General features: G+C 34.0%; 2 protein-coding genes and 1 long non-coding RNA gene across 4 annotated transcripts; 2 read left to right on the top strand and 1 right to left on the bottom strand.

Annotated features, from left to right (window-relative positions):
• Positions 1 to 12,239: 12,239 nt before the first annotated feature.
• On the top strand, positions 12,240 to 15,882 carry LOC108458156 (DNA-directed RNA polymerases II and V subunit 6B-like). The gene is made up of 6 exons (XM_017757441.2): positions 12,240 to 12,531; positions 12,888 to 12,921; positions 13,045 to 13,220; positions 13,287 to 13,338; positions 15,284 to 15,351; positions 15,575 to 15,882. Exons 1-6 carry the CDS (start codon positions 12,497 to 12,499, stop codon positions 15,642 to 15,644), a joined length of 435 nt encoding a protein of 144 aa, XP_017612930.1. The 5' UTR covers positions 12,240 to 12,496; the 3' UTR covers positions 15,645 to 15,882.
• Positions 15,883 to 16,614: 732 nt separating this feature from the next.
• LOC128279397 (uncharacterized) lies at positions 16,615 to 17,549 on the top strand. Its single transcript, XR_008269516.1, has 2 exons — positions 16,615 to 17,007; positions 17,355 to 17,549. It is a non-coding gene; the product is annotated as an uncharacterized LOC128279397 (long non-coding RNA).
• A 684-nt stretch (positions 17,550 to 18,233) lies between these two features.
• Positions 18,234 to 25,473, bottom strand: LOC108460592 (probable transcriptional regulator SLK2). 2 transcript variants are annotated; one of them, XM_053032004.1, is made up of 11 exons: positions 25,372 to 25,457; positions 24,527 to 24,721; positions 23,702 to 24,422; positions 23,271 to 23,402; positions 23,020 to 23,068; positions 22,110 to 22,324; positions 21,964 to 22,032; positions 20,207 to 20,307; positions 19,743 to 19,836; positions 19,580 to 19,649; positions 18,234 to 19,425 (listed from the first exon to the last, which is right to left on the bottom strand). In XM_053032004.1, the coding sequence occupies exons 2-11, from the start codon at positions 24,538 to 24,540 to the stop codon at positions 18,545 to 18,547; spliced, it is 2,346 nt and encodes a 781-aa protein (XP_052887964.1). In that variant the 5' UTR covers positions 24,541 to 24,721; positions 25,372 to 25,457; the 3' UTR covers positions 18,234 to 18,544. The 2 variants fall into 2 exon arrangements, with proteins under 2 accessions (XP_052887964.1, XP_017615627.1); XM_017760138.2 differs by having other exon boundaries at positions 23,702 to 24,721; positions 25,372 to 25,473.
• Positions 25,474 to 26,136: the final 663 nt, after the last annotated feature.

Raw genomic sequence — 26,136 nt, 5'->3', positions numbered from 1 at the left:
CCGCTATAGATCTGACCCTTCACATGTGATTGTACCGACTGAAGTTGAAATCAGACCGGATATGACTTATGGTGAAGAACCTATTAAGATCTTGGCTCGGGAAGTCAAGTAATTGAGAAACAAAAGTGTTGCTCTTGTGAAATTTTTATGGCAAAGACATGGGGTTGAAAATGCTACATGGGAGCCTGATGGGGCCATGAGGAAACAATATCCAAACCTTTTCATCGGTAAGATTTTCAGTGACAAAAATCCGTAAAATGAGAGAGTTGTAACATCCCGAATTAGGGCCTAGTCAGAACAGTGGTTTTGAGACCACAAATTCGAAGATAGAAATAATTATTTTATAATTCTCATGAGGTTTATATTATGAATGCATGCTTGTGTGAAAGTTTCATGAAGAAATTCTATGCATAAAATGTCTAATTGCATTTTAGGGACCAAATTGAATAAAGTGCAAAGCTTGCATTCTAGAAATTTTAATTATGAAATTGCTTTAGATTATGAACTAGAGGGTCCTAATTAGAAATTTGACCAATTTTTAAAATTTTGGACAAAAATGGACATCCATAGGAAAAATGTAAAAGAGAAACCCTAAGGGCATTTTGGTCATTTGGTAATTAAAAGAATAAAAAGGGAAAATCAAAGCAAAAATGTGTCCAACTTCTTCAAGTGTTGGTCAAATTTCTCAATAGCCATAGCTAGGGTTTTGTTCAACATTTCAAAGCTTGATTGTAAGTGCTCTCTAGCCCCGTTTTTAATGTTCTTTGTATTTTTGAAGTCCTTGAAGCATGATCTACCCGTTTCTAGCTATATTTTAAGCTAGGGTTCATGTATAAAATTTGACCCATGTGTAACATGCATGTATTTTGATGATTAATGAAGGAATATGAATGTTTGATGCATGATAAACATCTTTTACTAGATGATTTTTAGTGAAAACACCCAAACAATGGACTTATTTGTAAAAGTGTAAAAGAGAATGGTAATAATGTGAAATAAGAGAAAATATAGGCTGATATAAGCTTAGTAAAGGCTTGGCTAGGCTTGGGTAACCAAGAAAATGCATGCACTTCATTTTACGAGTCTTGGGACCAAAGTGCAAATACATAAAAGTTTAGGGATCAAAATGTAAAATTTCAAAAGTATGATTTATGGACCCATTTGAACAATGTGAATAATAAATAAGTTAAATTTGGTATTATAGATAAAAAAAAAAGTGAACAGGGACTTGATCGAGGAAAGAATAAAGGACACGACGATTAGGCTCAATTATCATCATTTTGTACTCAGGTAAGTACATATGCAAATAATGTGGTGTTGTAGTATGTTTTAACGCTTTAATATATTGTAATAAATATTTTATTGTAATTATGAGTTATATGCTTGCTGATTGTTATGAAAGCATGAATGTTATTATGGATCGTTATCCACGACGTTACGAACAAGTACAATGGAGATACTATATGCAAGTGAGGAAAAATCCCGTTTGAACCTTAGGAATAGTTTAGGATACAAGTGACATGCCACTAGGAACTAAGACATTCGAACTCGTTGGGTGGTTCAGGTTCGTGAGATAATGGCATCTGAGCTCGTTGAGAGGTCCGAGTTCATTATGGATGTGAGCATCTGAGCTTGTTGAAAGGTCTGAGTTCATAATGGATGCGATTCATGCAACATCCGAGCTCGTTGAGAGGTTCGAGTTCATTATGGATGTATTACATGTTATGTGGTAGCTTTGGCTATGTTTGTATATGTGGCACTTATATGCAAGGTTTCCGCGTATCCAATAGTATTCCAAGAGTTCAAGGGTAATGTAATGAATGTAATAAGAGTCCCGAGAAGGACATATGAAAGAGGTATGGCTAAGATACTTTACAATGAGTGCAAGTATGTATGCTAAACTTATGAGTAATGCCTTAATAAAGATCGATTTACGACGAGTAAGTATATATGTATGTATGATGAGTAAGTAGAAAGGTTTGAATGTACATTTATTTTAATGTACGTTTTGGACCTCGTAGGTCCATGATAAGGATAATGTGATCTTGTTTGATCGATTTTAATTTGGAATGAAATTTTTTGACCCGATTTTGCATGTTTGTGAATGTTTAAGTCCGGTAATGCCTCGAACCCTGCTCCGGCGTCGGATACAGGTAAGGGGTGTTACACACACAGTCTTGGCACACACCTATGTGCCTACCCATGTGGACAACTTTGAGGCTATTTTCCAAGCCTTTTGTCACCCTCAATAAAACATGCACACTTACACATCTCAATGACATCCTACATAGCATAAATGAGCACTTACACATTCACAAACATGGCTTATGCATATCAACTTCTTATCAATTTATACCTGCTTAAGACTTCATATTTTATTTAGACCAAGCTTACCAAATCACATGCAGTATGAAACATCAATTTACTTCCATTTCATACATTCATGCCTTAGTTGTTATTATGCCATTTACTCACATTTCCCATCATCAAAAATCCATGATCATATCCACAATTCATCCTTGCCAAATGAATTTAACCACAATATAAGTGACCATAGCACATGTATGCATGTATGAATAGGAATACATCCCCATAATTAATATTGGCCAAATCTCATGGCCATATACAAAATGAATCATTAAAGCATTATAAGCCAACACATTTCGCTACACAAATATGACATATAACAAAAAGACCAAGTCTCTATATATGCCATACTTAAAATACTTGAATTTTACTATACCCAAAAGATTAGTTTGATAGTGTGAATTGAGCTCTGACATCCTTCGATCCCTGAGCTAGCTTGGCAATACTATAAGAAAATGAAAAAGAAATGGGAGTAAGCATAAAGCTTAGTAAGTTTGCATGTAAATAATTAACAACATTCACCATGCATTATTATACACATAACACAATAATATTTATCACATTGTCATCAAGTATCATAGGTACTTTTTAAGGCATGTCATTTACATAATGTACAAAAAAAGTCATGATCATAATTCATTCATTCACTTCTTCTGAGGTCTCATCGATTCATAATCTCAATATTTATGAGCTTTGTGTACGTACCTGTATCCTTTCAACATGATCATTCCTTGTCATCTCTTTGACATAATCGTTGGATTACCCGTTGAACTACTTGGAATCCTAAAGGATACTCGGGAACTCTCATACACATGGTAGGATGCCAATGCCATATCTCGGGTATGGTCTTACATGGGATCACATATCGATGCCAATGCCATGTCCTAGATATGGTCTTACATGGGATCACATATTGATGCCGATAGTCCAGCTATGGTCTTACACGAAATTACATATTGATGCCAAAGCCATGTCCCAAACATGGTCTTACATGGGATCGCACATAACCTTAATGTCATGACATTTGTATCCTAACTATTCCTAAGGTTCAACCGGGGTTTCGAGATATCAAACTTCGTCGAATTGTCATCGAGTCATCATTAATTAAATCCATAAAGACAATTACACAATCCATGCAATATTAAAGCATTAAAAACGTAATAATGTAATATTGCATTATTTACACACGAACTTACCTCAGTACCAAAATATGGCTAACTATTTAATTTAGTCCACAACCTTGTTCTTTCCTCGGTTTAGGTCCAGACTTTGTTTTTCTTGATCTATAATAGCAAATTTAACTTATTTAATTATCACATTGTTCAAATCAGTCCATAAATCATACTTTGGAAAAATTTTAATTTTACCCCTAAACTTTCACATATTTACAAATTAGCCCCTAGGCTCATAAAATGAAATGTGTTCATTTTTTTTGTTACCCAGTTCATAGCGGCCCACATTTCTCATTAAAGCATACGTCTTAATACTCATTTTACAAACTTTATAAATAAGTCCTTTTTAGCTATTTTCACTGGAAATCACTTGGTAAAAGATGTTAAACACACATCAAACTTCCATAGTCTACCATGAAACATCAAAATACATGCACGTCATACATGGGTCAAATTTCAAACATGAACCCCACTTCAAAATATGGGTAGAAATAGGTAAATCTGGTTACGAGGGTTTCAAAAGTGTAAAGAGCATTAAAAACGGGGCTAGGATGCACTTACTCTTGAGCTTGAAAGTTGAAGAAACCCTAGCTATGGAACCCTTAGAATTTTTGACATGCATGAAGAAGATGGACATCAATTTTGACTTATTTTTCCCTTTTTAATTTTTTTATTAACCAAATGACAAAAATGCCCTTAAGGCCTTTCTTTCAATTTTTTTCTATCCATGCCCATTTTTGTCCATAATTATAGAAATTGGGAAAATTGCTATTTAAGGACCTCTAATTAATAATCCATGGAAATTTCATGCTTAAAGCTTCTAGAACTCACATTTTGCAACTTTTGCAATTTAGTCCTAAATGTCAAATTGGACACTTTATCAATAGAATTTCTTCATAAAATTTTCACACAAGCATGCAATCATATCATAGACCTCATAAGAATCATAAAATAATTATTTCTACTTCAGATTTGTGGTCTCAAAACCACTATTCCAACTAGCCCCTAATTCAGAATGTTACAATAGTTGAGTTGAAAACTAGATCAACGTTTTTGCAATAGATCTCTGAAGCTCAGAAACATGATAGTAAGTTACAAGAAAGATGGGTACAAAGTGAATTGACTCCGGATTTAGAATTTTAGATCGGGACTGATGATTGTTTGTTATTCAGAGGCAGAGTATGTGTACTGAAAGGTTCAGAACTAGTACAGAAGATTTTGAATGAAGCTCATGATAGTAACATGTCTATACATCCTGGTAGTAATAAAATGTATAATGATTTGAAAAAGATGTACTGGTGGCTGGGAATGAAACGAGATATTTCTGAATTCGTATCTAAGTGTTTGATATGTCCACAAGTAAAAGTTGAACATCAGCTGCCTTTTGGACTATTACAGCCGGTTACGATACCAGAATGGAAATGGGAAAGAATTATAATGGACTTTGTAACGGGATTACCCCTGTCTCCAAAGAAGAAGGATGCCATTTAGGTAATCATTGATCGATTGACAAAGTCTGTACACTTTATTCTGGTACATATGGATTATTCCTTGGATAGATTAGCTGAATTATATGTTTTTAAGATTGTTAGGTTGCATGGAGTGCCTGTCTCCATTATTTTAGATAGAGATCATCTATTTACATTTTGATTCTGGAATAAATTACAAGAAGCTTTGGGTGCTTAGTTACACTTTAGTACTGCATTTCATCCCCAGATAGAGGGTCCATCTGAATGGGTAATACAAATCTTGGCAGATATGCTTCAGTGTTGTGTACTTGAGTTTGAAGGTAACTGGGGAAGGTATTTGCCTTTGGTTGAATTTACTTATAATAACAGTTACCAATCTAGTATTAAAATGGCATTGTATGAAGCATAGTATTAAAATGGCATTGTATGAAGCCTAGTATGGATGCAAATGTAGAACTCCATTGTATTGGACATAACTCAGTGAGAAAAAGTTACACGGAGTTGACTTGATCTGAGAGCCTAAGGAAAAAGTGAAGGTAATTCGAGACAGCTTGAAAGTAGCCTCTGATCGTCAAAAGTCCTACGTTGATTTGAAACAAAAAGAAATAAAATTTCAAGTCGATGACAAAGTATTCTTAAAAGTGTCGCCTTGGAAGAAAGTTCTCCGGTTTGGACGCAAAGGAAAACTGAGTCCACGGTTCATTGGACCATATGAAATTACAGAAAGAATTGAACCGGTTGCATATTGGTTAGCTTTACCACCAGAGCTTGATTGGATTCATAATGTTTTTCATGTGTCTATGCTATGGCGGTACCGATCTGATCCTTCACATGTTATCTCTCCGACAGAAGTAGAGATTCAGCCTGATATGACATATGGTAAAGAACCAATCGAAATCTTAGCTCGCGAAACAAAAGAGTTAAGAAATAAAAAGGTAGCTTCAGTAAAAGTTCTTTGGCAACGACACGGTATAGAAAAAGCTACCTAGAAGCCAGAGGATACTATGAGGAAGCTATACTCGAATCTTTTTACTGGTAAGATTTTCGAGGACTAAAATCCTAAAGGGGGAAGAGTTGTAACAGGCCATTTTTTAAGTGAAATCAGAATAGTGGTTTTGGGACCACAAATCCAACCCAGAAATAAGGTTTATTTTTATTTTATTATATGGTCCGTAATGTGGTAGATATGTCATGTGAAAATTTTGATACGAAAATTTTATCGATTTAGTGCTTAATTACAAGAACGACTAAATCGCATAAAATGCAAAAGTTGAATTCTAGTAGCTATAAGGATGAAATAGTTATGGAATTCAAAACTAGAAGTCCTTATATGGTAATTAGACCATTAAAGAAAAGTATGTAGATTCTTGTTGACTCATCCATTGAAAAATTAGAAAAGGTTAATGACTAAATTGGAATTTGAAATAATTAAATTAATTACAAGATGATAAAAGAAAATATCATATTATTTTTGTCATCTTCAACCTAAAATTCTATGGAAAGAGAGAGAGAGAGGAAACTTTCAAGGCTTAATTGGGTAAGTTTTCTTTTCCTGTTTTTAGTAATTTTGATATTTTTGAAACCAAGATAACTTAATCTCTCTATTTGAGGGATTAATTTGAAAAGTTATCAAGGTATGAAAAATGAGTCATGGATGTATATGCTAGAAATTAGAAATTTATGGTAGAAAATGAAAGATTATTGATAGGTAAACAACTTTTACAAAGTGATTTTTGATGAAAACATGATTTAGGGATTAAAATGAAAAGTTGTAAAAATTTGATGAAAAATTCTAAAATTTTATGAATACATGTGCTGTAAAATTTGTAATAGGGCTTTAGTTAGGCTTGAATAGGGAGTAATTTTCACAAGTTTCATTTTTTGAGCCTAGGGACAAAATCGAAATTTATCGAAAAGCTAGGGGAAAAATGGTAATTTTGCCTAGAACATAAATTGAGTCCATTTAATTATGAAATGTATGAAATTCATGGTTAAATTCATTTATATAGATCCGGAAAACATTAATTTGAGGTTAGATCGAGGAAAAGAAAAAGTTTCAGATTAGTAGACTTTTTACACGAACAAATCGAGGTAAGTTCGTGTAACTTAACTAGTCATGTAATATGTTTGAATTGAATGTTATATGTATAGAATGTGACTTATATTGATGTGCATTACTTGAATGCTACAATGAGAAAATTTATATATGCTTGATATAGTGAAAAAGGGGTTAAGTCCCGATTGAACATTGATTTCTGATGAATACATGCGCTTTCCCCGAAACGAATAAGGTTCTGCATTTGTTGTGGTTAGGATTTAGCTTGGACGAGTAATCCCATTAACCTTGTTATATAAAGGATTTAGCCCGGACAGGTAATCCCAATATAATACCTCTCGAGCATGCGTTATGATTAGGGTTTAGCCTGGATTGGTAACCCTAATTGAACTCTTTAAGCATACGTCATATAAAGGATTTAGCCTGGACTGGTAATCCTGTTATACGATATGTAGCTCGAGAGAGTGTTCTTTAGTTAAGTACCCTAAGGGGTAACCTCGATAAGAATTGACGAATTAATGAATTATACACCTCGAGTGTACTACTTGAGCTTTCATTGGAATTTCAATGATTCAACAGGCATAGAACTCTTAACATGGCATGAAAACCTTGAGATAAAATGATAATGACTTGAAGGAATATTGCTTGATGAGCTCATCTATGTCACTTGATTGATATGAAAACCAACATGTTTGATTGAATGTATGTGATTAGCCAATTTAGCCAAATGGATGGAAACATAACATTGTATGCTTAGATTTTAATAAACAAGATTGGTAAGTTTAGTTTCCATTATACGAACTTACTAAGCATGTAATGCTTACTCCGTTTATTTTTCCTATTTTATAGTGCTCTGAAGCTCGTGAAGGTTGGCAGATCATTGGAGCATCGTCACACTATCAACTAGTTATTTTGGGTATATATAGTGAAATCATTTTGGTATAATGGCATGTATAGGACAACTTGGCCATTAGTGGGTTGAAATGTTATTTTGTAATCTAGCTATTGGAATGGCTAGTAATGTTTCTTTTTGGTATGACTAAGCAGATTATTATGATATATACATATACACATGTGTGATGTTAAGAACATGTGATTAATGTTGTGAATGCTAAGTTAACTAAAGTAAGGTGGTGATCATGTATGCTTGTAATGATATGTCATGTTAAATGATGAAATTGCCTATTTTAAATGCTTAGACTTGGTTGGTATTGGTTGTGTGTTTCAAGTGTAGGTCTTAGGTAAAATTTTAGGTGAGAAATGAAGCTAGAAATGACTTCATTTTGCCCACACGGGCAGACACACGGGCGTGTGTCTAGACCGTGTTAACATGGGCATGTGGTTAGGCTATGTGTCCCCTGCACCTTAATTTTGAGAAACAGAATGCTCAGAATTGGGCACACAGGCAGAGGCACCGGCGTGTGTCTCAGCCGTGTATGCCACACGGCCTAGCACACAGGCATGTGTTTTAGCCATGTGAAACCTACACCTATTTTTGAATTGTATTAATTAACCACACGGCCTAGCACAGGGACATGTGGCATGGTCATGTGTGTAAGTCAGAGAGTTACACGAGTTCGAACACGGGCGTGTCCCAAGGTCACACGGGCGTGTAACATCCTAATTTTGGGCTTAGTCGGAACAGTGGTTTTGGGACCACAAATCCGATGAGGAAAATTCCATTTTTATTATATTTTTATGGCCTACGATTTCACGGAATGATTTCGTGAAAATTTTGTTCGAAAATTTCGACGTTTGGGCACTCAATTTAGTAAAAAGGACTAAATTGTAAAAAGTGCAAAAGTTGAGTTCTACATGTTAGAGGTATCAAGTTGTTATGAAATTTTAAATGGGAGGTTCTTAAATGATAATTAAACCATTGTATAACTTGTTGGACAAAAATGGCCTTGATTGGGTAAATTTTGAAAGAATAGTAAAAAGGGCATTTTGGTCATTTAGGGGTAAAATGAATTAAAAGACAAATTTTAAACTCCAAATGTGTCCCTTTCTTCTTGCTACAGCAGAATGTACCAAGAGCAGCCATGGTTAGGGTTTGGCCAAGCTTCCAAGCTTAATAGTAAGTGATTCCGAGCTCCATTTGTAATGTTCTATATATTTTTGAAATCCCGGTAACATGATCTGCTCATTTCTACCATTATTTTGAGCTAGGATTTATGTTTAAAAATTTACCCATGAATGATATGCATGTATTTTGATTTTTAATGGTAGAATATGAAGCTTGAAATTGTGTTAAATAACTTTTGCTAAGCGATTTTAAGTGAAAACGAGTAAAACGGTATAATCGGTAAAAATACCTAATGTTCATAAGTACATGTTAGAGTGAGAATTTGATGTTGCCATAGAAGGGACAAATGATCAGCATGTCATAAAACATAAGAAAATAGGAAGAAGTTTAATTTCAGAACCTTGGGCAAAAGTGCAAATATGTAAAAGTTTAGGGGTCAAAATACAAATTTGTAAAAATATGATTTTTAGACCCATATGAACAGTGTAACTAATTAGTAGGCTAAATGTGATATTATAGATCAAGGAAATCGAGATTTGGGCTTAAATTGGGAAAATACAAGGTTATGGACTAGAATGGTAAATTGTCATTTCTGGATCCAAGGTAAGTTTGTACGCAAATAATTTCTCGATTCTTTTTATTTTATTATATTTTGTTATCATATGAAATGTGGCTGCCTATAGAATGATTATTTATTGTAAATTGCAAATTGAAAAAGGACTATGAATAAATTGTAACATGTTGGAAAGTGAGGAATTTCCCGGTTGAGCCTTCGGAATAGAAACGATGCGAATGATCTATTGTGAGGTCACGTGTGTAGTACTAAGTGCAGGCTACTACGTGTACCGGATAATTGGTCGCATGTGTAGTACTAAGTGCAGGCTACTATGCGTACCCAATAACTTCGATCACGTGTGTAGTGCTAAGTGCAGGCTACTACGTGTATCAGATGGTTAGGTCATGTGTGCAGTACTAGCAGGCTACTACGAGTACCGGATAATTGGTCGTATGTGTAGTACTAAGTGCAGGATACTATGCGTACCAGATAGCTTTGGCTACAAGTGTGAAAATATGTGCGAACAATCGAGTATCGCTTATTATTCTGAAGAGTTCAACGGGAAAATCGATTAAGTAAAAATACATGTGAACATGATTATATGATGAATAAGTGTAGGTATATGTTTAAGAAAATTTTGAGCAATATGCTCGATATTTGAGTGAACTTCGATAAGACAAAATGGATTAAGTGAAATTATGTAAGAGTGAATTTTAGTAGTAAAACAGTGTTGGACAGCAGCAGTTGTATGACTTTGAAAATTCACCAAAAATTGTTGTAAGTTGAATTAAATTTCAAATAAATTATGGAATTAAATCTTAATGAGTCTATTTTCATATAAAGGAAACAGGGGAAGCAAAAGAGTTGTATATTATATGATATTCTAATTTTTGTGAGATAGTGTCAGAATGAATTCGAGATCCCTTGTTCTGACTTGGAAAAATTGTTAAAAATTGTATAAAAATAATTATGGGTTATAATTTATATTATTAGAATCTTTAATGAGTCTAATTTTAATATAAACAAACGGGAATATTATTCGAGACTCGTACTATAAGATAAATAAATTTTAGTGAAGAAAGGTCAAAGCTGTTAAACAGCGAAACAGGGGAGACTTTGAATAATAAATTGTACTTATTGGCTGGACCAAAAATTCTGAAAATTTTACAATGGAAAGATATATGAGTCTAGTTTCTGGTAAAATTTATAGATCTTAATTTAGAGTTCCGTAACTCCAGATATAAATGATTTAGTGACTATGACTCAAGAAAGCAACTTAACCAGAACATGTGTAAATGTACAATTGGGTTAGTTTTACTATGGAAAGCATGTTAGTAAATTGCTTATTATTATTTCATGCGAACTTACTAAACGTAAAGCTTACCCCCTCCTTTCCATTTCATTTAGTGTTGTTAGGTTAGCTCAGGGTTGGAGATCGTCGGTGGCAGTATCACACTATTAAGCCAATACCTTGACAGTATAAACACATATGCTAGAATTATCAAGTGAGTGGCATGTATAGAGACCTAGTTTTATAACATGTGTTATTATAATTTGGCCAAATATATTGGTCTTTAGTGAGCTAATGATTCTGACTTATAAATCTAGCTATTTATGTTATGTTTGATATTGGTGATGTGCATATGCTTGTTTGCCATGCATGGTTGGTAATATGTTATGTGTTGTTGTGAATGTTTAAGTCCGTTAACGCCTCGAACCCTATCCTGACGTTGGATACGGGTGAGGGGTGTTATAGGGCGTGTGAGCCCTACACCTTGGAAAAATTTTTAAAAGTCGCAAAAAATTTTTAGTGGTCTCGATTAAGTCCCGACTCGATTCTAATACTCGTATTGGGTCTCGAGGGCCCAATCAAGGGACGTTATAAATTATCTTGATAAATGAATAGTAATTTACGTAAATTAATTGAAAAATATTCTGAATGTTCTGGTAATGCTCTGAAACCCTATTCTGGCGACAAATACAAGTTAGGGGTGTTATAGAATTACTGATTTCAATTCTATTCCATTACAGTCCTATTTCATTCACCTCAGCCAAATGTGGTGTAAGTTTGTTTGACATTACTTTTAAGGGTGAAAAAGTGTTTTTTAACCCAAAAACAATGTCAAACATTGATTCTTGAAGCTAGAAGTGTGTGGACTGCAAAAGTTGAGTTTAGCTATTTTTTAACTTTTTGATTTTTTTTTTGTGCTTTGAAATGCAAATTATTATAATATCATTATTTGTATTAATTATTTAAAATGTATTTAAAAATTTAGAGTAATTTAATTATATATATTATTATAATAAATTATTTAAATATTATTCATTATTATATTTAAACTTTTAAAATATTTTATTTATAATTAAATATACAAATAATTTATTAATTATTAAAAAGTATTTAAAATATATTTTTTATGTATGATTATATTAATTTATTTAAATATTATTTATTTTAAATTTTCAATATAATATATAAAATAGACCACCGCAATTTTTTATATTAATACCAAAATTAATAAATTACACTTTTTCACACACTCCAAACCGAGATTTTCAAAAAATCCATTGTTAACAATACCAAACTGACCTGAAAACGGGTGCATGGGCAATTTTCATAGAAGCCAAGGGCAATAAATGATATTTTAAGAAATCTCAGGGCCTTATTCTTAATTAAGTTAAACGGCTTTTTTGGTCAAAAGTTAAACGAGTTTTAACTTTTAATTCGGCTATAAGTATGAAGAATTATTTGACATAAATGATCTGATTAGGGCTTTGGAAAAGAAGTAAAGCTTCGCCCAAGAACCCTCAAGAATAAACACTTATCAAAGTTGCTTTTACAAATCAACAATGGCGGACGACGATTATAATGACATGGACATGGGGTTCTCTCTCTTTCTCTGTTTTCATTTTTTCTTTATCGATTGCGACGATTGGAGTTTGTAGTTAGTTTCTGTTGAAGTTCGGATAAATAAAGGCAATCCCAGAATTGGGCCTTTTATTTTCTTTTTCTATCGTTAAGGAATCTTGGGAAACCAATGGTTTTTTTTTCTTGATTTTCTCGTTGGGAAAGGGTATTTTTCTCTTTGGAACCCATACTTTTCTAAGCAACCGAACTGAGGGTGAAGTGTTTGCCTCATCTCTGGTTTGCTGTTGTCTTTATTGTTGAAATTACAGCATTTTGACTCTGTGTTTTGATTCCCAAAAACTTAAGCCTGTATTGCTGAAATTGTTGCTACAGATATGAGGATGAGCCACCAGAGCCTGAGATTGAAGTGAGAATCCAATTTCGTTTTCTTAAAAAAATACTTTACATTGTTTTCAAAACAGAAATTCAACGTGAGCAATGAGGTTATTTGCTGTCTAATGAATTGTTGTCTTTTTTTTTGGATGGACAGGAAGGAGCCGAGGAGGAGGTGGAAAACAATAACAATGATGATGTTCCCGTTGATCTGGTTGAAACTGAAGAAAAAGAAGACGAAGATGCTAATGACAAAATTAGTCGCAAAACATCAAAGTACATGACCAAATATGAGCGTGCTAGAATCTTGGGTACACGTGCCCTGCAAATCAGGTGAATTTAATAAGCTTTAGATCCTTTTATTGCGTTTCCAATTGTTTAACCTTTTCTTCTGAGCAGCATGAATGCACCAGTAATGGTTGAGCTGGAGGGTGAGACTGACCCGCTTGAGGTAAGCCTAAATTTTTTACTACATTTCCTGTCTTGCACTGCTTCTTTATTATATTCTTCTATATAGAAAGTTGATAAAACTGTGGGTTAGCTTGCCATTAAACCTGTCGAATACTTATTTGAGATTGCTGCTTTTGACAATACAAGTTCTGAGTATCGATATGCATAAAATGAACATTGGGTTCTCTATTTCATCTTGTTTATTTATTGCTGTAAATGAGTTTTTACATTGTATAGGAAACTGGGCTTCCATGTTCATGTTTGGCTGATGATTTGTAGAGAATTGTGATAATAATAATTAATAATAAAGAATGGGGAAGTAAGATACTTTGCATTTGATTCAATTATTTTTCTACTTATGAAACTTTTATTATTTTATAGAAGTTATGTATGTGAATTAAATATAACAAATATTATTTATATATTGAAACTAAATTTTAAAAACAATTTATATTAATTGCTTAAATTTATTTAAATATGACATGTGATATATCATAATATTAACGAATTTGAAAATCATTTTAATTAACATATTTTTACTTTACAAAATTGTGTCTAAAATTGACATTAAAACCTTTCACATCACTTTTTGATAACAATGCTAACACTTGAAATTTTAAAACACACTTTTCAAAAGCATATTTCTACAGTAATTTTCAAGAAGCAGTGCTAAATGTTGTGCTTGGTAGGGTGGAAAGAAAATTGGAAGGATGGAAAATTGAAGGGGTGGAAAACTAGAAGGATGAAAAACATAATTTTTCTTTCCATGGTTGTGCTTGTTACGAGAGATGGAAAAATGAAAAGAAAATTATTTTTCTTTCCAGCCATTGCTTGGTAGAGTTGAAAATTGGAAGTAAAGAAAATAAAACATTTGGAAAATACATAATTTTGAACTAACATTACACATCCCTCTCAGTTTCTCTCTTCTCATCATTTCAATTTGGGATGATTGATTTTTATGCATTAGGAGCAAAAATGATCACCTTTCCTATTTTCTTTCCTCTTGCTTTTCTTCCTAACCAAGTACACTAAAAAATTACTTTCTTTCCAGTTTTTCACTCCCTCCTCTCATCTCTCTACTTTTTCACCCAACCAACCGCACCCATAAAAGTAACTATTGAGAGATTACTATTTCTTCAACTTGGCTTTGGAGGGTATTATGTAGCTCTGTTGAAGAAGTTTTCTATTCGTATTACCCAAATGTAAGTTATATTATTATGAGGGTGATTTTGTTTGTATACATATGATTTTTAAAATAAAATCAATAAGAACTCGCACATGGTAAGATTTGAATCTAAAACATAATGAATATTAAATCTTTAACTTTACCATTTCAACTAAAACTTCATTTGATTTTTATATAAACTTCTAATATATATTTATTTTATAAACTTTTTTCGCCCAAACTGTGAGTGTGCTATAATCTAATTTATATAATAATAGTTAATCAATCTATATATAAATACTTGCACACACAACACTGCCAACAACATTCAAAGTGATCCCTTGTATCTTGTTTAGTTCTGTGATATTGACCAGTTGCAGCATGTAGCTTGTTCAACTCTTTGCTCAGGGAATGTGATAGGCAAGCATCCAATATCATAATTCCTTAATCAAATAAACAACAAATTTGGCCCTGGTTTTATTCTCATTTTGTGTCTTGTTCAGTTTGAAAGCATTGTTGATTCAATTTCAATCATGTGCTTTTCCTTGTTTTTCTCATTTTAGCAGTTGCTTTTCCTGGTTCTATCTTCTTTACTCCGTTCACCCACTTTGTTTCTAATATCTCATGCTTGGCTTTGACAATTTTAAACTTATACGCAAGTTGCTTGTAGTCACTTTCTTTCTCTTTCTGATCTACATTACATGTTTGGTGAGAATACTCCATTTCATTTTTCCAACTGCCTAATATTTCATTGCTGACTCTATTTATTTTGTTTGTTTAGATTGCCATGAAGGAGCTTCGGGAGCGGAAAATCCCCTTCACCATTCGTCGGTACTTGCCTGGTGGGAGGTGAGATTTTGTCGTGAAAAATAAAAATTGTGTCCTATGTAAAGATCAATGGAACATCAGGCCCTTTTATGGTAGTTTTGCTTTGAACTTTGGGGGAAGAGTGGAAAGTAAAGGAGGGAAACAGGGGTGGGGTGACATTTGGTGATTGTGATCATTCATGCCTTTGTTTACTCGCTTTCTTTTTAGCGTATCTGATGGATTAACATTTGATAAAACATTTCAGTTATGAAGACTGGGGAGTTGATGAGTTGATTGTGGAAGACTCATGGAAGAGACAAGTGGGAGGCAATTGATGACCACGTTTTATTCGAGGAACATGGAAAATTACTGTTTACGTGATGCCTTTTTCTTGTTCTTTTTAAATTATTTCATATATTTGGAGCGTCATTGGAGATCTTTGAACTCATATCTGAGCAAGTTTAGTATGTGGGCTTCAAAAAAAGAAAAACAAAGGAGAGAAAATAAAGATGTCTTGTCAACATTATCTTCTTTTCTTGCTAAGTTCATATGCAAGCTAGCTATTTTTAAGCATCGCGATGAGGTAGACTAAGGTCGCAGTAGGAATGAGGTAAGTCCTTCCGTTATAATTTTAAATAATTTTAGCTTAGGACCCTACGTATTTGGTTTGGTATTGCTACCGTGCATTACTTGCCACATAATATTTATCTTGGGGCTTTTTTCAAAATAATTTAAATAAATTAATTATTTACAAATGTATCTCATTTGTAAAATAAAAAAGTACTCCTTTTGAACAGTGAATTTTGGTGCTACCGTCGACATTGGTGGCATTATCCTTCATAATAGGACAATCATCGGTTAATTTAAAAAAATAATTTATTTTGGGTGTGCTGCTGTTATTTACAATATTAGATTGAAGTGTGATTATATAAAAAGTTAAAGATTGGATGAAAAAGGGAGTTATCATGAGTGCGGCGATTAAATGCTTTTAACATTATGATTTATTTGCCGATTAGGTTTGTCTCATTTTAAAATTAAAATTAAATAAATTTTTTATTTTTTTAAAAACAATAAACATAAAAATTAAATAAAATTTTATTTAAATTACTTTAAAATATAGCAAGAAGTAAAAAAATTCTTATTTAAAACTTGAGAAAAATTTTTGAGAAATATGTTTAGGTAATTTAAATAAGAATTTTATATAGTTTTTAAGTTTATTGTTTTTTAAAAATGAAAATAGTATATTTTTGTTATTTTTATATTTTTAAGGGCTATTTAAATTTAATTTCAAAGGAACAATCTAATGAAACAATAAATATACACAATGTGGGAAATAATAGAGTTACATGAATCTAGAAATCTAGTATATACATAGTTTAAATGCTCCTTTCTTGGTGCACAAGCTTCATATCCAAGTTGGTGTAAGGAGGCAAGGGAGGAATGTTGCCTATGATGATGAAAAGAAGACACAATATAAAATGTTTTGCTTTCGGTATGACATTCTGGTGCAAACTGTGACTAGTAAAAACCTGATCTTGCAGGGGAACGTGTGCGTGTTCGAAAACGAGGAGGAATGTTAGGGGTTATGGAGGTTATAACCGATAAACAAATTTGATAAGTGATGAAGATACATACAAAATGGTTCTTTGGATCTAGGATTAGAAGCTAGCACAAGGAATGGAGTACGTGAGAAAAAAGGTGTATATGTGTAAAATAATAAGTGTAGCATTAAATGTAAACAGTATATCCAACAGTTATATAAAGGTAGTCCGCGAAAATGGCGTACATGTAGAGCAATTGTGCTAGTGTTCGTCATATGTGAGTTTCCTAACAAATAGTGTCCGTCAATAGGTTGAGTCTGATTTTGATAGTATACGCCAGCGGATTCTTCAGATCAGAGAGAGTTGTATTCGCCAAATATGGGTGTGCTAGTCTATCAGTTTGAGTCTAATCTTTTAATGTTTGATGATATTTTATTGTAGGATTATATTTCCTAGGAACTCACTAAGTTCTCACGAACTTACCTAGTTTTTCCTTCTTTTTAGGTCGCAGGTTGAATGTGGTAGTAGCAAGGAAACAACCAGATTAGAGCGCATTTGTGGGCGTTTTTTTATTTTTCGTGTGTGACATGTATTTGTTGGGGATATTATGACAATCGTTAGATGCCACCATTTGAGAGGCATCAAATTGTATTTTGAAAATAATATTTTCTATATTTGTAGTGCCGGCTTATTATTAAATATGACTACTTATTATCGGATTATTTTGAGTTGAGTTTTTAAATTACCGCCTGAGCAGTAACTCGATAGGAAAATTTCATTTAAGCTTATGGGTATTTTTTAAGCTTTCACAAACAACTATTTACTTGAGTCCTAAATCTTATAAAGTATCACTGTATTATATTAAGTTTGTTTTCAACCACAGACATTTTAACAATTTGACTCGTGATGCTCCATACCTGAATTTGATGATCAAGTTTGGTGTAAGATGTTATAATAAACATCATTATTCAATGAAAATTTAGTAAGAAAGATAAAAAGTTATTCACAATAAAATATATTTAAGTTAATTCATATAATATCACAGAATTTTAATTTCACTTCCATTTTAATTATTTTATATAAAATAATTTTATTAAATATATAGTTTATTTTAATAATTCATATAATATCATAGAATACTAAAATTCACATCCACTTCAATTATTTCATAAATTAATTTTATTAAATATATATTATTTATGTTTTTTATAAGTTAAATTTGTTATAGCCCACCCACGAGCCCAAATATGAAAAAAATCGAACTAAAAGAACTATTTTGAAAGAGCCGAAAAAATCCGAAGCCATACAATTCAGGGCTCTGAGTAAGCCCCAATTTGCCAGCTCCATTGACAATACACGGAATGAATCATAAACACGGTCCGATGAAACATGTAATATATCATATTATGAGAGAATGAAATCTGTTCTCAAGTTCGTTCAGTAGATTACACTTGCAAGACTTGAAAACTGGAAAAGCTTGGAAAATAAAGGAGTCAGAAAGGAAAAAGATCACTAAATACCTACTGCAGAACAAAGCTAGTGGTGTCACAGGGATGGCATGTTAAAAGAAGCCAGAGAAGAGAAAAACAATAGAGAAGAAAAGCGCAGCTATTTCAAAATTTCTGTACAACGATTTGCCAATACTCGCCCATCAGAAGCAATTTTTAATTGGTGTTGAGCCAAACCACGTTTACTTATGCCTTCCACCCATAACCTTGCTCATCGTCAAGGTCACTGTTAAAAAAACCATTTTCTGTAAACTCATGAGCTATATCTGGAACTATATCATCCTGGAAATGGAGATGATTCTGAAGCAAATCTGGTGCTCCCCGCTTGAATACATTGTTGCCACCAGTAGCTGAAGAGTCGCTGTTTGAAGCAGCTTTAAAACTGTTGCTTTGACTTGGTGCAGGGCCTGCAACACCTCCTGATACATTAGAGGTAGCTACAGCAGAAGCAGGGGCATTACTTCCAAAGCATACTCCATTTCTTCCCTCACTTCCAGTCCCATTATGCCCACTCAAGGATTGCTGTTGACCTCCCGTATTGTTATTAGACATCTCATGGAGTAGCCGGTGGATCATTTGTTGTTGTAAAACCTCGTTATCCTGAGAAGACTCTGGGTGGTTCTGTTTTATTAAGTCATTAGTGCTGGCTGTAGGCTGGTGAGCTGCTAAATTGGGGCTTGATAGGCCACTAACAGGCAGGGACTGCATCGATCCTGGTAACAAGGCCACAGACCCTTGGAAATTTGATGGACTATGAACAGAATTATTGAAGGAAGACAAAGCTTCCTGATGATGTGAGTTAGGGCTTGAATTAATTGAATTCTGCCTACAGAGCAGATTCCAGTGGTTAGTAAGTGCCAAAGCAGCTTGAGCTGAACCACTTGAGGCTCCTCCACCAGCAATGTGATTGCTGCTGCCCATTGGATTGTTTATTCCAGGATGCAATGCCATCAGTTTGTTGTGGGTATTCCTATCAGTTGGCTGACCCTGAGCATTTGCTAGCTGCTCCATTTCCTGCATTTGGAGCTTGGCTGCAGTGGCATGTTTAGGATAGTTTCTCAAGCCCCCTGCACATATTGTGTTAAGCAAGCAGGTGGTTAGAATCAAAGGTTATATACCCCCCCCCCTTCTCTTTTCTTCCCCTCTTCTGATTTCACATACCAGCCAACTGAATAGAAACATCAAAATCCCAGAGGTCAGAAACGCAAATATAAAACTTACCAATTGGCCCAAACTTGTGTTCTCGACAAAAATCCATCAGATCTTTCATGCTATTGACAACCTCAGCAATCTATGACAAATTATATGAAAACTGTAAGGAAATCCAAAAGCAGAAAATGAATACTGATTTACCAGATTTTAAATGCACAAAGCTAAACTGTACCTGCAAACATCTCACATATCTCTTTGAAAAACCCAAGTCATTCAGTGACTGTAACTCCAAACTCTTCATAAGCTGACGTCCACCAGTCAGAACCCTGGGAGAAAGCAATCAATGTTGCATCAGCAAAATTCTAATGACCAGGTAATAGATCCTGAGCAACATGCAAACCGAAAATAAAAACCTTCACTAATTAAAGGACCTATCCACTCAATACTCCTGTAACAAAAAGTTACTTGCTATTTCAAGACCCTGAAAAAACACTCTATGGGTTGTGTCCCTCTAGCTTACAACCACATAAGATATCACAAGGGCTTTCATATTTCTAAGGTTTCTCAAGTAATGACTTGGAGCAACTTATTTGCTTAAAATATTAAGGGCTCTAACCGAAGGAACCGGATAAGTAAATACATCAATTCATGGAATAAAAGAATTTGACATTTGAGACACTTGTATGATCAACACACATATTGCTGTTCGTTTGCAAGTCCTCCTGAGAAAACCCCTCAGATCCACCTTCGCAAATTGTGCTCTGGCATTTTTGTGCCACCTGAAGTAACTGATTTACCTGAATGGTATACAAGTACAAGTTATATCATGTCTTTAAAGAACTTCAAACAAAATGAACAAATGATCAGGAAATGGAAAACCCAAATGTTTTCATTTTATTTTATTTTATTTTTTCCAGAATAATTAAAGAGAACCTCTTACATCAAAAGAGGAAACTCTTATACAAACCAAAGGCATGCAGTTTTAGAATTAAAGGACTAAAATGAAAGCGAAAAAAACAATTTACATCTTTGGCCTTCTCTTAAAGGTACATGTAAACTGGATAACACTATTTTAGGATTTCTATTCTACTCTCCTTAACATGACCAACGGATTCAGAGCTACAGTTAAGGCGTGTTTGGATAGAAAGGGACTAAGGGAAAGCAGACTGAAATGAAGTAAAGGTTTACACTACTTGTGGACTAAACTAACCTCCTATTTTACCCTCCTATTCGAAGAGTTGAACTAAGTATTCCACTTAGGATCTTAATTGCAGTCATTTCCAACTTAAAAAAATATATATTCTAGTAATGGTTTAAATAGAGATAAGGCATAATAAGCATATAAACTCTCTAGTTTACTCTAATTTCCTTTCCACTCCCAAATATTTTAGAGAGACTTTATTAACTATACTCTTCTAACCTTTCAACTCATTTATCCTCAGGTCTCAAACACACAGTTAAAAAGCTTCAAGCTCCTCCATTTCTCTTTTGTGTGAATTTTAAATATCGCTAATATTCAAGCATGGCATTGAAAGTAAGTAATATTACATATCCGTCTTTCTTATTATATAGATTCCATACACATGGCCAACAATTAGCATCAATCACCTCTAACAAAGTAAAGCCCTTGCACAAATTAAATGAAATGTTTAGTCCCGAGTTTGTTATCTCAAAGCAAGATAGTTTAACAGTTTACACGGTAAAATTTATGAAGGGGGAAATATTTTATGTTATCTAAGATTGTTTTATGTTTTACGGGTTTGATTGTAATCTTTACAAGTATTTAAGTTTTTTTATACTAATTAGTGCCTTATTTCTGTTTTAAGTACTTGGTTTTTTGGGGTTAAACTTGATGTTTTGCAGTTTATTTAGGTTTTGGTTTGGTTATAAAAAATTATGTTATTTTAGTATCAAGTAGGTTTTAGATGCTGAATATTTGAGCTTTAAAATATTGGTTATTGAGATTTCTCCTTTTATTGATTCCTTCTCGTTCTCTCCCTAAATCCTCACTAATTGTTTCTGTTTATTTCTGTTTTTCCCTCTAAACATTGATTCCCATCATTTCCCTTGTTCTTCACCGATATGGTATCAAAGCCATGCAAACCCAGGTAAAGAAAACAAGGCAAGTTATACTAAAGTCACTTGCAATATGAATATGGGCGCAATGTTAACAACTTCCAATTATCCTACTTTTGCACACTCTTCTTCTTTAAAAGCTCAAATACAACCATATGTTCTATAAAACATAATTATAACAATTATATTGAATTTATCAACCAAAAAATAAAAAGAAAATCATCTTAAGGAACATAAATAAATCGAATTGCATGGTAACATTTAGTATGGCAATGATATTAAATTTCTGGTAAAAGAAAAAGAAAAAGGAAAGAAGCGAGAATTAATTTACACAGGAATCATCAATAATTTAGAGCTATATGTGCAAAGTTTAGTACCTGAGGTGTAACTAAACGACGAGGCAAAAGTTCTTCATGTCTACGTGCACAAAACTCCCAGGACAATATCTGCAACACAGAAAGAGTCAACAGGTTATCATAAATTACATCAAAAACAACTACTAAATGTAAAACCTTCTGTTGACCTTTAAATCCTGAGTGAATATGATACGAAGCTGGCCCTGACGAACAACACGAAGCTGCTCGTATACACTCTCCTGAACTGCTTTTCCATATTCCAGCATCATTATTCCAGAAGGAAATCTACATTCACGAGGCAAATCCAAAAACAGAAGCTCATCAATCACTCCGCTCCCAAATTTGATTTCATTAAATCTGGGGAGAACTTCAAAAGTTGCCTCTGTGAACATCAGAGTAATTAGCTAGGTCAAATTCAAGCAAGTGGTCAAATGCTAAGCTGCAAGCGTGATTAGAAGGAATTTTTGAAATGAAAAATTAGATTGAAGCCACAGGCACAAGGCATTTGTTCTCTAGCTAGTTACGCAAAATATGGGTATTAGTGCCAACTTGTAAGAACAATTATAGATGACTGAAGCGAAAAGTAGACAGAAGCCTCAGCTACAAAGCCTATGTTCTAAAACTAGGGAGACAGAATATGGGAATTAATTATAGAGTAGGTAAATCTAGAAAATGTTGAGAAACCATATATATTGATTTCAAGCCACTGGTATATTTATTATTGTTCAATTGAAAGAACAATAAACGAAAAAGCTTACCTGAAAGTTTTAAAGTGAAAGAATACAAACAATACTAAAGCCCAGAACCCAAAAAATTCAAGACATTGCATTTCCCTCTTCAATCCAATATGTCAACATGGAGAGAGAAAAATGATATTCTATAATCTCAGGAATCTGAAGGTGATAAAACTGAAATCAATGAAAAGAAGGTAATGAATTTACTGCAGATAGCACTCTCTAACAAACACAGACCAAGGAATGTCTTTTTCTCATACCCAATTTCAAAAAAGTTTTTTCTACCAAATCAACTAAGATGAATTTCCATTCTAGAACAAAGTAAATAGTCATTAATCTTTACCAAACCCTCTTCCAGATTTAGACCCACAAATATCACACTGCCAGGTATCCTGAAAAAAATAAAATAAAATAAGAATTTTACATATTAGAATACAAGCATGTAATTTAAGAAGCCAAGTAATGCAGAATATTGTTCATGCAGAAGAATGCATGCACGCTAATCTGCACATCGCAGTAGAAAGGCCTAAACTTCATAAAAAAATGGTAAATTCCCCACATTAAAAACTAGAAAAAAGAAGCAAAAGGACTAACCATAGCTGCTTGAGGGAAAATGCCATGTGCATGACTCCCAACATTATCATACAAAGATAAACACCACCTTTTCTTGGCACGAGGAGAATAATATTCTGCCACAAATTTCCTCCAATATGCAATGGTATTATCCTACAAATCCAATAAGGCGTAACAGTATTCAAAACACTTTGAACCTCTGCAATTACTAAGTTAAATATAGTTTATCTGAAGACTTCAACAATGAGAAAGAGAGCATGCATAAAAGCATACAGTAAATTTCTACACTAAGTTAAAAATTACATAACTTCGACTGCAACAAGACAATTGAGCCTGCATAAGGGGATAGCAGAATTACACAAAAAGATGCAATAGGATTGAAACTGCTAAATTAAAACAATTAAAATACAAGACTCTGCCATGCAGTTAATAATTAAAAAACATAAACTCACAGATGGCCTTTGGCTTTGATGATATAGGTATTGCATTAGCCGGCGAGCACATACACCATCAGAGGGACGCTTTATTGAGGCTACTTGCTGCATGTCCTGTTGTTGCAACTGCTGCCTCAACTGCATTTGTTGCTGCAAGTGGGCTCTCTGCAAAGGCGGCATTGACTGCAACATTTGTTGTTGCCTAAGTCTCTGCTGCTGGATCAAGGCTTGTAATTGAGGGTTTCGACCTGGCAACTGCATGGAATCCTGTCTTTGCAGCAGTTGTTGCAACACCTGCTGCTGCAGAATGTCTTCTTGCTTAACATCTACTCGAGTTTTTTTCTGCACCTGGGATAGAATATTAGGGTCTTGCACAAAAGTCCCTGGGCCTCGTGGACCCATAGTAAGTGAAACTTGCCCAGTTTGTGAAATGGGCAAAGATGAAGCACTTGAGGTCCCCTGCTGCAGCTGCTGACTCTGCTGCATTTGTTGGACGCTGGGGTCTTGATGTGAGCCATGCTGGCCAATAGAGGATCCACCAATGCCCGATGAGCCTGACATGTTTATATTGGTGGAAGAAAATGACATGGGCGATGCTGGCAGGCGCATATATGAATCTGCATTTATGCTAGCACTTCTCTGCAAATGGGGACCTCTTGAAAATGCCAAATTTGCATCTTTGACAAAAGAACTTGCCCCAACACTAGGTCCTGAGTTCGCCACATTATTCAAGACAGCACTGCTCATGTCCCCCGAAACAGGAGCCAGATTAGGATGCCCAGTTCCAGGAATTGAATTAGATGAGTTCTCATAAGGTGAGCACAAGCGAGTGTTAACTACAACCTGGGACTGTCCATCTCCTTGGAAGAAAATTCCAGAACTTGAGGAAGATTGAGTTAACCCTGCAGCTACTCGTGAAGGTGCCATTGAATGTACTGCCCCCTGGTGGCTGGAGTTTAAATAGCTGTCCAGAGCCAGGCCTTTCTGATAACAAATACGCCCTCAACAATTTGCGCCGAGATCTAAAAGCAATGCATACTAGAAAAACCAGATAATAATAGTTAGAATCCGAATTGCACATGCTTCAAGAGAAAAAAGTTACAACGTTTCAAACGTTATTCCACTAAGACAAAATTAATCAAGACTGAAAACAAAAAAAATAAATAAATAAATAAAAAATCCAATAAGCCTTCCAAGCTTAATCTCCACAATTTTAAGGAAACGAACTTCCTGAACTCCCCCTTCTTCCCAAAGCCACACACCCCCCTGAATAAAAACCCTAATTTTGGGACCCAAGTCACTAAGCCAAGAATGTATAACTGAAAACCTAAAACCCTTCTACCTTAAAAGAACATATCAGCAATCACGAGACCTACATCACGAAACGAACTACTAATTAAATTCTAATTGAACTTGAGTATCAAATAGATTACACGCATTAAAAATTCAGTGTAATTGAATTCCAATTACAAAAATAAAGTTCGGAGCAACAGATTAAGCATAATTAAAACTTCATAGCAACTTAAACAGCAGTAATCACTTCAAATTACAAATGAAAATGAAAAACCGGTAAATTTTCCTGCTTTTGTGATCGATCAAAGCAAGTTGGAACCCATGATATGATTTACACTATCAACAAAAAATGAAGAAGAAATTACTGCTTAAAGAAAAAGAGAGAAGCTACTAACCTCAAAATCACAATACGAAAGGCAAAACGTTACTTTTGACTGTTTTTGTTTTTTTTTTAAATGACTTGATTTGGGAAAAAAAAAAAAAAGGACAGTGAGTGTTTTCAAGAAGTCTACTTATATACCTAGCGGGAACGGTAGAGAGGGAGTTACCGGCTGCACCGGTAATTTTGCCCTATGTCACCGAATGTGTTGTATCACAAGGAGGACACGTGTCCTTCCCTTGATAGCACAACGAAGTCGATGTTAGATAGCAAAGTGGCGACGCGAGCTCGCAACTAACGTGGCTAGATCTCATTCGTTGACCCTAAGGCGGCTTATGATATATCGTGAGTTGATGTCATTTTGGGTTATGTTTTTATTCCACTTTAAATATGATTTTTTTTCTTTTTTTGGGTTTTCGCTCTTTGTTGCTTATTGGTCCTGTCTTTTCCATTCGAATTGAACATATTTTTGGTGAAATAGTGGACAATCTAAAAGCTTACAACAATAAATGGTGTCTACCAGGTCATTGAAAACCGAAGAACATTGAAGGCTTTTGTCAAAAGATAGAGCTGGAAATGATTAGTGTTGACAACAAAGTATGTTCGCCTAGTCAATTTCGAGTTTTTTGAGCTTTGATTTTATTGAATTATGATATTATTTAGATTTTTTGATTAAAATTAACCTTTTAAATTAATTTTGAAGTAGAATCAAATTTTGTTTGACTTTTGAGTTAGGATTAAAAGTTTAGTATCAAAATAAAGGTTAAAACTTGAAATTACC

This window comes from Gossypium arboreum, chromosome 8 (assembly GCF_025698485.1).
Source record: "Gossypium arboreum isolate Shixiya-1 chromosome 8, ASM2569848v2, whole genome shotgun sequence".
NCBI lineage: Eukaryota > Viridiplantae > Streptophyta > Magnoliopsida > Malvales > Malvaceae > Gossypium > Gossypium arboreum.
The sequence above is the reverse complement of the archived record's forward strand: the minus strand, read 5'-3'. Positions and strand labels throughout refer to the sequence as shown.

Excerpts from the sequence above, each read along its gene's own strand:
- LOC108458156 (XM_017757441.2), top strand. The coding sequence starts at position 12,497 with ATGGCGGACGACGATTATAATGACATGGACATGGG. Across the intron at positions 12,532-12,887 it reads TATAATGACATGGACATGGG|ATATGAGGATGAGCCACCAG; the intron begins GTTCTCTCTCTT and ends TTGTTGCTACAG. Across the intron at positions 12,922-13,044 it reads CACCAGAGCCTGAGATTGAA|GAAGGAGCCGAGGAGGAGGT; the intron begins GTGAGAATCCAA and ends TTGGATGGACAG.
- LOC108460592 (XM_017760138.2), bottom strand. The coding sequence starts at position 24,610 with ATGGCACCTTCACGAGTAGCTGCAGGGTTAACTCAATCTTCCTCAAGT. Across the intron at positions 23,403-23,701 it reads ATCAAAGCCAAAGGCCATCT|GATAATACCATTGCATATTG; the intron begins GTGAGTTTATGT and ends TTGGATTTGTAG. Across the intron at positions 20,308-21,963 it reads GTCGTTTAGTTACACCTCAG|GTAAATCAGTTACTTCAGGT; the intron begins GTACTAAACTTT and ends TATACCATTCAG.